Source organism: Coccinella septempunctata, chromosome 8, assembly GCF_907165205.1.
Source record: "Coccinella septempunctata chromosome 8, icCocSept1.1, whole genome shotgun sequence".
NCBI lineage: Eukaryota > Metazoa > Arthropoda > Insecta > Coleoptera > Coccinellidae > Coccinella > Coccinella septempunctata.
In genome coordinates, this window is record NC_058196.1 from 18,339,170 (window position 1) to 18,351,390 (window position 12,221).

The 12,221-nt window shown below is 37.0% G+C and overlaps 1 protein-coding gene across 2 annotated transcripts; it reads right to left on the reverse strand.

Annotated features, from left to right (window-relative positions):
* Nucleotides 1-702: 702 nt before the first annotated feature.
* On the reverse strand, nt 703-9,373 carry LOC123318900 (carbonic anhydrase 13-like). 2 transcript variants are annotated; one of them, XM_044905677.1, is made up of 4 exons: nt 9,151-9,373; nt 8,729-8,908; nt 7,471-7,718; nt 704-1,179 (listed from the first exon to the last, which is right to left on the reverse strand). In XM_044905677.1, the coding sequence occupies exons 1-4, from the start codon at nt 9,308-9,310 to the stop codon at nt 853-855; spliced, it is 915 nt and encodes a 304-aa protein (XP_044761612.1). In that variant the 5' UTR covers nt 9,311-9,373; the 3' UTR covers nt 704-852. The 2 variants fall into 2 exon arrangements, with proteins under 2 accessions (XP_044761613.1, XP_044761612.1); XM_044905678.1 differs by lacking the exon at nt 8,729-8,908 and having other exon boundaries at nt 703-1,179.
* Between the last annotated feature and the right edge of the window lie 2,848 nt (nt 9,374-12,221).

Here is a 12,221-nt window from a genome sequence, read left to right on the forward strand (position 1 = left end):
TTGTATGAGGTGAGAGTTTCACGAAGACTTCGGAAATAACGGAACATTGTTTAAAGTTTTTCCATTTATAGTAATTTTCGAATGTCACCCACGAATATTGGAAAAATTATCGTTGAAGGCGCTGATGCTGACATTTTAATTTGCTTCTACTCGATCAATACAGACAAATCAGTGAATGGCTTCCTGATTTCTTATTCGTTTTTAATGTTTTTCCTAAGGTGTAGAACGCCAAAATAATTTAACTCCCAATATATCGACGTGTTGTTCATTTGTCAATTGCCAGCTCGTGTCAATCAAATGTCCGTGGAAGCTCGACTACCACCACATGCAGGTGAAATTTAATTTTCGTTGGGTTTTCTTGGTTTCTCAGTTTTTCTGTCAACTTTTCCGAATTGTTCTTCCGTAAGATCTTTTCACAAATATGAGGAGGGTTTGAAAAAAATGAATAAAAGGATTCTAGACGTTTATGCGATGATTCAGATATGAATGGACACCATAAATGAATAAAATAATCGTATTGACTTCTCCATTACATTAGAAATGAGTACTTGGTGTCTGCATATCATGCACTAAGAGATATCTGCGAATTCTGTGATTAATCAGAATTACCGATATTTGGATATTTATTTCTTACAAAAGTAATGAATTTAAAACCATTCAAAAAGTATTAATGAGTGAATTTTGGGCCTTAAAATGATTTAAAAAACTTTTCTGAATGCTACTGTTTATTGCACGGATTCACAAGACTCAATTTAGCAATAATCAAAAAGCAATTCATTCATTCAACACACTACTTTCCTCATAGGAGAAATTGCATAAATTTTCATTATAAGTAATCTTCATCATTATACTTCAGTCGTAAAATATCACTTCTCTACTATTCAATTCTTGAACAGGCCTAGTGTTATTCTTCAAATCACAATAGAGCATATGAGTTTTTCTTAACTTTTTCATTTGGCAGCAAGATATGGATAGGGGCTCTGGGTGTACTATCCATCTGACTCCTTCAATGCAGGGTGGATGTGTCAGAGAACCAACATAACTAAAATATCCTCTGGAAAAACATGGTGCTAAAAGTGATACAGGAATTGTCTCTATCTCATATCTTTTGAATGATTCAGATGCTGGTCCAAGTTGCTCTAAAATTATATTCAAGTACGGATTGGCTATTGGAGTCGTCTGAAATAAAAAAATTAATGTTATGAGGCGACTATACAAGTATCGTCTGGAACAGTTGTTTATGCATCTGGAGGCCAGATTCGGCATGGTTTCCATCGAATCCATGTGAACTGTGGAATAAGTACAAAGATGACTTGTCAGAAGACATATTACATCGTATTTGTGGCACATCAGGCAATCCTAATCTAGAGGTGAATGCTTCGATTTTGATCGAAGACCTGTGTTATCTCAGTCTGGCAGTTTGTTGGTTAAGTTAGGAATGCCATCATCTTGGAACTAACGACGTTTTCAATAGAGAATAGGAACGCGAACGAGAGTATGATCGAGATGCTTTAAACCAATTAGTACAAACAAATGTACCACTATTGAATTCACAACAAAAGGTTATGATAGGATAATGATGACAATTGAAGGAGGGAATGGGGAGGCTTATTTTTCCTTGATGCCGCCAGTGGAACTAGCAGAACCTTACTAATCTCAATAATTTTAGCTACTATTCGAGCAAAATCAGAAATTGCAGTAGCAGTCACTTCATCTGGGATAGCAGCCACGTTCAGCCACATTCAGCAGTGGCAAAGGTTCTGACTGCAAGTAAAATAATACTGGGATGAATGCACAATAGCCCACCAACGAGCATTGGAAGCACTTGATCGGACCATTAAAGACTTGCCCAATGATTCAAGATGTTTTGGGGGCGCATTGATTCTTCCGTCAAACATTACCGATCGACCGCTGCCGATGAAATAAATGCTTGCCTAAAATCATCAACTTTGTGGGGCTATGTGCAAAAACTACAATAAACTACAAACATGCGAGTTGCATTGTTGAGTTATCCATCTGCCAGAATTTTCTCAGAACAATTGCTGGATATAGGTAATGTTCCGGTCGATCAATAAACAGGTTTGATTTCATTTCTTCCAAAGCTGCACTTTTGTATCAACCAAGGATGAGCTCATAAGCAAAGTATTCCCAAATATAATTGCCAACCACAAAAACCTGAATTGGTTGAGTGAACGAGCCAATCTTGCGGCAAAGAATATAGATGTTGATAAGTTAAATTTGAATTCAAATTGAAATTAAATAGTGCAACAAACCAGAATGAAATTAAAAATTATCCTAGTGAGTTTTTGAACTTTTTGGATTTATCAGGTTTGCCACCACACAATTCACAACAAGGTCGGATCAGTTGTCATTATGTTGAGAAATCTTAACAAGCCAAAATTATGCACGCTTGGTGGTGAAACACCTTAAAAGTAACGTGATTCATTGCACGATACTCAAAGGAAAGTATAAAGGTGAGGAAGTTCTTATTCCCAGAATTCCGAAGATCCCAACAGATATGCCATTTGAGTTCAAGAGAATTAAATTTCCCGTTCGTCTTGCGTTTGCTATGACAATTAACAAATCGCAAGGCCAGTCCTTGGGTGTGTGAGGCTAAAATATAGAAAAGAGTTGTTTTTCTCATGGCCAGTTGTATGTTGCGTGTTCACGAGTCGGAAAACCTTCTGCCCTATTTATTCTCGCACTAAAACTAAAAACGTCGTTCATTGCAAGGTACTACAATGAAGGAATTGAAAAATATTCAAAACTGAAATTTATAATATGTACAACAAGTCGGTACCTACCTCTTAAATAAAGAGAATTCTTTTAATGTAAATAACAATGTACCATAGACTTAAAATAACATGGACTCCGCCTGTGAGAGAGAGGTCGGTAGGTTGAATAAGATGGAGAGGTTGTGGGCAAGCTTGTAATGAATTCCTGTTTACTGAGGAAAATTGGAGTTCATTTTAGTGCATTCCTTTCATTTCACATTTCCGCCTTTGAAAATATTTAATTCTCGAATATTCAGTGCATTCATTCCGATAGGCAGAGTAAATGTAAAAAACCGTTTATCTGTGTTTAACGTTGTTTTTCTTGCATGCCGTTGAAGATTTTGACGTTTTTCTGATGTTGATATGCGATATAAACCGGAGCTGACGACGTTTTTCACTCTTGTCGCATTCTGGAATTTTCAGATTTTTAGCTTGTGGGGGGATTTGCCTATAAAAGCAGATTTTCCCCCGCGACAGTCTCTTTTACTCTGTACTCTGTACTCTCTTTTCTCTACGATTCGATTTTGATTGTGTGCACGACAAGCCGTTCAACGAATTCAGAAATAATTTTGTGTTGCGAGGGTTAGTGCTCTTAGGAATTAATTTTTAGTTTTCGTTTGTTTTCCGCGAGTGCCTGAAATAAAGGAGGTAGGTCTCCGTCTTTACCGTTCAGTTTCTTTATTAGACCTACACCGGTTACTTCTTTGACACTGCTGTACTGTATCGCTTTCTGTTATCTTTTATCGTACTTTGCCCTGCTTCGCGAGTCTGACTTTTCCCTTCGCTATCAGTCATGGTGCGTAAGCCCTTGGGGTAGTGAAGAGAGAGTCCCGTCAACACCCTGTTCGCGTTCCGCGTCATAAGTGTTGAAATCGAAATCTCTTATTTTCTATCAGTCATGGTGCGTAAGCCCTTGGGGGTAGAGAATAAGAGATACCGCTCGTCGTCAGTGAAATCCCGTAGTTGCGCTAAAAATAGACCTTTTCTTCGCTATCAGTCATGGAGCGTAGCCCTTGGGGTAGCAAATAAAAGTCTCGAATAGATCCGCCCTGGTTGTGTTTCTTTTAATTTCTGGAGAAATACAGTTGATTACATCCCGATACCGTATAGCAAGTCATTTCACTTCGCGAGGTCATCCTCAGTATCCATTTCGTCAGTTCTGGTTGGCGCATTTTATTGAACAACATTTGATTTTTCACTGTACCCGGTATAAACTTTATAAAGTGCTCGTGATCGGATAGAATTTCCCGAATGTATGTTAGCTGATCGATTTGCTCATTTTTCATACCTACACATATTTCCGTTGTATATATAATCAGTTTCCGAAGGTGTGAATAAACTTTTACACAATTCGATTTTGACTACTTCGTTATCGCTACCACCCTAGATAACAGCGAACTCTGTCTCCGACTAGCAGCTACTCTGGTAGGTTTGCTATTCTTCCTAGTGAAAAGAATAGCTGGCGCTCGAGATAAGTTTTCTCCGAGGAAACCACGTTACAAGCTGTCAAAAGGTTATAGAACACACAAGTTTATGAGAAAATTTTCTTTAATAAATTTTCAACAAGCTTCCGAGAAGACAAACAGGAATTCCATAGCATTCCTTCGAAATGAATTATGTCAAGAAATATCTGAGTTTTATTCATGAATAGATGTAATGAGAATAATAATCAACGTATCAACACCTTATGGGCAAAGTCTGCCAGAATTGTAAAAATTTTCCATGATAAATGTTCAATAAGCTTCCGAGAAGGCAAACAGGAATTCCTTAACATTCCTTCGAAATGGAAAATATAAAAATTATGTGAGTTTCATTCAAGAATAAATATAATGTGAATAATACTCAACGTATGAACACCTTGTGGGCAACGTCTGCGTCACATATTTGTTTAAATCCATCATATGATTTTGACATTGCCCACACGGAATCAGTTCATCTCTTTCTTATTCGATTAGAACGCATAAGCTCTTCTCTCTTCAATGCACCCAACCTCTCGATCTACTGAAAAGTCACGTGACAGTGAGTCCATTTTATAAGTATTATAAGTCTATGCAATGTACATATCTATTTTAATGTAATTAAATTTTTGTATATTTTGTACTTTAATTTCATCTAATATATTTCCTGCTTGAAAAAATAGCAATGGTTAGTACAACTTTATGTAACTCTAAAGGCGCATTTATACCAAACGAGCATTATTCGCGAACACTGTTTGCAAACAGTAGTTCGGGCGGTGTAAACAGTCATCGGCGCCGAACAGAGTTCGCAAACCCTGTTTTCGAACGTTTCAGAGAGCTCGAGCTCATTTCGCCACATGCCGGTAAAGTAATGTTTCATTATAAGGCACTGTTTGCGAACAATGCACACAATATGCACAGGCGGAGTAAACACTCATCGACGCCGAATAAAGTTTACGAATCCTGTTTCAAAACGTTTTAAAAAGCTCGATCCTACGAAGGCGTAGAAGGGCCACATAATATTTTAAAAATATTTTTCCTTAAATTCCGACTTTGAAGTCGGAATTTAGTTAAATTCCGAGTTCAAAGTCGGAATTTAACAAAATTCCGAGTTCAAAGTCGGAATTTAACTAAATTCCGAGTTCAAAGTCGGAATTTAACAAAATTCCGAGTTCAAAGTCGGAATTTACTAAATTCCGACTTCAAACTCGGAATTTTATTCAGTTCCGAACTTCTACAGGGTGTTCTACGACGACGTAGATTTGTTCCTGAATTACAGTTTGCTTTTCTACAAATATTAAAATTCATATAATACAAGGTGTTCCCACATTTATGATGAATGAATAATTATGTGCACAGGGTGTACATTATTATTTGAGTTTTCTTCTATTAGAACATAGATACATGGAATGGCCATTCAGTGCTACGAATGAATTGTTTGTAGTCCTCACATTCGATGTTTCTCTGTCTAGAGCGACACTAAGAGAGTGGCATTTTATTGAAAAACTCACATGTGCCCTGTATATTCGTATTGAAAATTGATGCGCCAATGATGTCCGAATCAACTGTCTCAATTGTGATTGGCGAATGTTTATTTTCCATTCCATGTATCTATGTTCTAAGGTCATAACAATGATATGACAACCTTTTACAGACATGACATGACATGAATATTTTTTTAGACATAACTGTTTTTTACGTATATTCCGGATATTTTATGAAAAAATTTCCTTTTCTTATGTACTCGTGAGGCTCAACGGACAAGAAATCAGTACTCTCCGAGGTACACCCGGTGTGCTTTGATGTTTTTTACACGAAGAGGTCATTACAACGGTGAGAAAACCTCATATAGGTTGCTCTATGACGAATTGGTTCATTTCCAAATATGCTGAGCTATTCATGAGAGGATTCAGATTGCCCAAAATAAACACGTTGTTCTTTAATAAATATTGAACTTGATGTATTTTATTGGAGTCATTAGGTCCATGTTTTTTAATAATTATGAAATTATGGTCGCAGACAGGTAAGGTTGGGGCGGTTGGGCACAACCTCCCCCCACCCCAGTACTGAAATAGTAACCATAAAATAACATTGAGTTCCCAGGCCCCCCCTCTGTATATATGGAGAAATAATCTATGTCGTCGTAGAACAACACCCTGTGCATCTAGCCTGTATCGGTTTCGAAGTAAATAAAATTCCGACTTCAAAGTCGGAATTCTACTAAATTCCGACTTTGAACTCGGAATTTAGTTAAATTCCGACTTTGAACTCGGAATTTAGTTAAATTCCGACTTTGAACTCGGAATTTTGTTAAATTCCGACTTTGAACTCGGAATTTAACTAAATTCCGACTTCAAAGTCGGAATTTAAGGAAAAATATTTTTAAAATATTATGTGGCCCTTCTACGCCTTCGTACGATCCCGTTCCTTCTCATGTCGGTAAACCGACGAATCATCAAAGGGATTCGGATTTCCTTGCACTTCTGGCGTCATATCATCGAAAACCCCTGTGGACCGTGATAAGTTATATTGGGTCTTGGTATATTTTGAATTGTGGTGAGATCTCTCGATTCGTGATTTCATACTTAATCAATTCATTTGAAATGGAGTCCATTTACGATGGCTTCACAGACAGACGGTAATAATTTTCGATATTGATGATTTTGAAATTCGGTAAAGGTACATGACACTTCCATAAGAATCTCCTGTAGCCAAAAATCGTGTTAGTGCCAGTCTAACCGACGCTGGAATGCTCTCACGATAATTGGTGTCTTTCTTGACACTTTTTCCTCAAATTTGGCGAGTAATATATTAAAGTCCAATAGTGACATGCGGCAGAAATTTCTAAAAAGTTCAGTTCGTCTGCTCTCAAGTCATCTAGCAGCTCGGTATAATTTCTTCCTTTCAGAAAAGAATTGACCCAGGTTGTTCGTCCCTTCCTTTGGCGTAGTTCTTTCATTCGAGAGAGTATTACTATCAGAGACTCTGATTACTATAGATTCAGTAGAAATTGCAATTTTAGATAATGAGGGCGCCATGCCGGTGCACTTTAGAGAGACCTCCTTGAATTATCAAGAACAACTGCTCGTTCGGACAGGCGCGGGCTGTGTGAACACCTCCCATTCTGAGTTTTCGAACGTTTGAAAATATTTCAAAACGTTTTGAAATGTTCGAAAACAGTGCTCGTTTGGATAAATGCACCTTAAGGCGAATCAAAGTTCGCCGGGTCAGCTAGTTACCTGATAAATATAAGCAACCATGATAGCATCACCAGCATCAGCTGCGATGAACTTATTCCTATGACCTGCTCTCAAGAAGGTTACCTGCAACTCCAAAGCAAACCGCTTGTTATTTATCATGTGTTCAGTACCTTCTTCGTCGTTTGGACCCCATCTTAGATTTAAGCAGTGCAGCTCGTACACTCCATCTAACGGTCCACCACAAATTTTCGGTATGGAACATCCTTTATATTCCGGGTACAAATTAACTGAAAAATATGAAAGCACATCAAGAAACTTGTAAACGAATATCGAAAAAGTCTGATCATTGAAATTATTAGGGCACTATGCCCCTCTGGTCGGTCGGCCTTGGGGTTGTCTAGCAAGGTTCTGACGTTCCATGCTGCAGAAGCTATGTGCTTTTCATTGGTTGTTGTACGATGATTCACTCGCTCAGGCACCCTCCCCCGGTGATCCGAATGGGAGGGTATTTTACCTCCGGATACAAAATTTTTGTCCTGTTCGACTGATCCATCCTTTTGTAGGAGCTGCGATAGAAGGTGTTTTAAAGCTGCACTGATAACGCTGTCAGTGCAACAGTGGTTGCGGTGGCGACTAGATTGTCTTGTGGCACAGGTAACCTGAGACGACAACTACTAAGACGTAACTTAAGCAACGCAGAGAGCCATTTCCTGCTCAAGCCAATATTAAGGCTAGGTGATTGTGGGAAACAAAGTTATACCGCTCATGTGCGGTCGCCAGAGTCTCGTTCGTAAGAACAGGGTGCACCACGAGTAGGTGAGGATGGCATTTGAGAGGGGAGGCTATAAAACGCATCCTTTCCCCTTACGAAGCCGTTAAGTGCTCTTTTTCAAGCCTTGTATTAGTTTGAGGGGAAAAAAGTTTGAAAACTCCAAAAGAATTGAAAAATACATATGCAATTCTATTCGACCTCGAATAACAGATTATGAATCAATGAATCCACTGTATCTATATTTTTCAAGGGCCAATTTAACCACGGAAATAAACTCTGATAAGACGTAAACTGGCCGATTCATGTCGATGACGCATATTAACTTCAGTTATTACGGAGTATTTCCTTGTAATGCGGTCTTTCTACTTTTCTTATTTCACTTCATACACAAAGCAGTTGTAAATGTTAGAAACGTTTGAATTTTAATCTGAGTTCAAGTAAGCGGAGTAAAATCACTGTTTGGTGAAATTGGCCTCAAATCATTAGTCGAATAGTTAAAATTACAATATTTCATTTCATGCTTACTTGTATGACCATCATTAACAAGGATGAGCTCAGATGGAGGTGACCGATAGTCTCTAGAAAATTCTAAAGGATTGAGTAGAGTTTCCACGTGGACTACAATGGCGCACGAAGACTGTAAATTTACAGGACTTTGATTTTCTCCACACGCATTTGGAAATTTTTCTTTCCATGAATGAGGTCCTGAAAATTTCATCAACTTTATTTTCCCCGATACTCCACCAACTCGAATAACTTTCTTCAATCTACGGGAAAAATTCAGGTTGTTCCGCTACCATCAAGCAACTGCTCTACCACTGCGTGATCAAATTCTGAACTACATGATGATGCAATTCATTTATAGTTCAACAAAACAGATTTGAGTCGTTTCATCGGTTCGATTTCATGATCAATTGTGTCTTGTATGTAAATCAGAAAATCTTTACCATCGCATTCTCCATATCCATAGGATCCCATAGTTTGAGCTTGTCTAGAATATGTTGGTTTATTGGTAACATAAGTGCAGTACTCAAAAATTGCGAGATAAACTAAAATGAAAATTCCGAGAAATATATAGAAAAAATCTAAGCAATATGAATCCAACATAACAGAAATTTCAGGGACTACCAGAAACGACAACACATGACAAACACTGATTTGTCACGTTCTTTTGACGCAAGGGAAATGGAAGTGACTTTTACTGAGTTCGAATATATAAATCAAAGATTATTATCTTTGATATAAATCAGAGAAAAATAGAGTGGAGCAGAATTTCAGATCATGTGACTTCAGAGTGTAGTGATCCAAAATGAATACCTGTTCGTTTCGAGCAAGTATAACGTCCAGTTTCATAATCGAATTTAACGTCACTTTAAGCTTAAAGCTTCCTTTACTGTCATTTTTAGTAGGGTTAAAGGAAGCTTTAAAACTGAAGCGACTTTAGGTTTGATTATGAAACCGGCCGTTAAACGAAAATAACGGTTATCCATGATGAAATTGGACACCTTCACGGATCGAAAGCTTAGAGGCGATATGATAACTGTTTTTTGAGCTATTAGAGGATTCTTTGGAGTGGATTTGTCTTCGCTTTTCACCTTAAATACGAATCAACTGAGGGGACACAACTATAAATTAAGAAGAGAGCAATTTTTCACCCGAGGACGGGAGTATTTTATATCAAATAGAGTATTCCAGCCTTGGAATGGGCTCCCCTCCGATATAGTGAACTCCTCTAGTGTGAACATTTTTAAGAATAGGTGGGATGCATGGAGGTGTGGAGGATGACTGGCCAAGGCGTTTTTTCTTCAACTTGTGTATATATTTTTTTTTTTTTTTTTCTGGAAAGAGTATTTGTTTGATTGTTCATTTTCTGTACAGGATGGTGAATTTGTTTATTATTCCTTTGCCTTGAGTTATATAGATTTATCTCAACTCATTTGTACTTTATAATAATAATAATAATAATAAGACTCTGTCTACCTTACGTCGAGTTTCATAATCGAATTTAACGTCACTTTAAGCTTAAATCTTCCTTTACTGTCATTAGTAGGGTTAAAGGAAGCTTTAAAATTAAAGCGACTTTAGGTTTGATTATGAAACCGGCCGTTAAATAGTTAAATGAGAGCAATTATATTTGTTGTACCTACTTAATTTTGATGGTAGGCTATCCGACATCTCACAAAATTTCATATGTCCCTCGAATTCAAAGATATTAATGTATGTAATATCTTTGCTCGAATTAATATTTTAACCAAAGATCAAAGAGTAGAAAGATAGGAAACGCCCCCATATCGCTAGTAGTAAAAACCGACTACATTTTGGCCAGTGAAAACACATTTGACAATGAGATGACGCTGAAAACGTATTGTCAATACAGAAAAACTGTTTAATAACAGTTTTCTGTTTTATAATTGAAGGGCGCAAAATACGAATTCTATTCCTTGTATTGAATTTTAATATTGACCTTGTTGAGACCAGAAAACAAACATCCTGAGCGACCAAACAAAAGGATGGTTTTGTTTTGTGACCAGGATGTTTGTTTTCATCTGAACATTGTTTGGAATCGATTGGTATCAATGAAATACGCTGTTGGATGGGATAAATTTTCATTTGCAATCTATAAAAAATTTACAAAAATTTGAAATTTGGGTCAACGAATAGAGTTTTGACTAGGATACAAGAGTATATGGTTATCTGCTATAGGTACGTCAAAGGTGTTTTTTCTGTGAAAACGTTTTGAATTAATAAGCTGAGTTGAATTTGTACAATTTATATCAGAAATTTATATGAACCAATATTCAATTTACCGTCATAGAATACACATTTCCGTTACTTAGAATATTATTTACAAAATATTCAGAACCACAATTGAAAAAAACCTTACAGAGGTATACAAGACCTGTTTTCTGTATTTAAGCAAGTACGGGCTTTTTACTGAAACCTTCTGTGAGTGTTTTGTTCATTCATCAAACAATTTGCATATTGTGTCATAACACTCATAGAAGGTTTCATAAAACCATAGAAATACCATAAAACTTTGACTTTCCAAACAACAATTTGACAGTCATCCGATTCCCAAATCGAAATCCATAAAACCTTTGCATTTCTGAATATATTGAAGGCAATTGAGAATCTTTGAATGGACGTATAAAAGTCATAATTTCCCCTAAATGAGCCCTTCATGCAAGGGATGCTTCCTGCATACAACAATTTACGTGGATGAACGGTTCTCAATCGACTTGCATTAAAATGTTCATTGCACATGGTGTAGTCAGTAGTGTTTGCAGGCCTTTACGCCCTGAACATTTTATCCACTTCGTAGCACTGAAAATAAAAATCAATGAATGACCGAGTCACATGTTACCAGTTTTTATACTTACATTCCCATTTTCCCCAGTAAAATTCGTTTTATTTGATCCACAGTTCTTCACCATACAATAATTTTCGAACGATATTCTGAGGTTTCCCCCAAGAAATTAGGCAAAAATTTCAATAATCAGACACTAAAACGGGCTCGAAAAACAAAAGGCGATACAAGATTGTCTATGGATACGAGTATCAAAACATTCAAAACCCGTTTGACCAAAATTGAAAACCTCGCAAAATTTCATAGGTCCCTCGAATTAAAATTTTAACCAGTCTTAGGGCCTTAAAAACACATTTGAAACACAGATGGCGCTCACATTACTTAGTCGCTTCGTTTCCTATCTTTCTACTCTATAATCTTTGATTTTAACCAGTCTTAAAAACACATTTGAAACACAGATGGCGCTCACATCACTTAAGTCGTACAGTGACTTTATATGAAGTCACTGTATTAAGTCGCTACGTTTCCTACCTTTCTACTCTATAATCTTTGTTTATTATGTTATATTATACTATAGATATATGGAAATGCCTTATACCAAGGAGATATATCTCCTTGCGTTATACACCCAGAGCATAGATGTATTTATGTTCCAAGATTATACGTATCTCTGTTATGTTTCGCAATTTGTCAGGTTATCTATGGATCTGA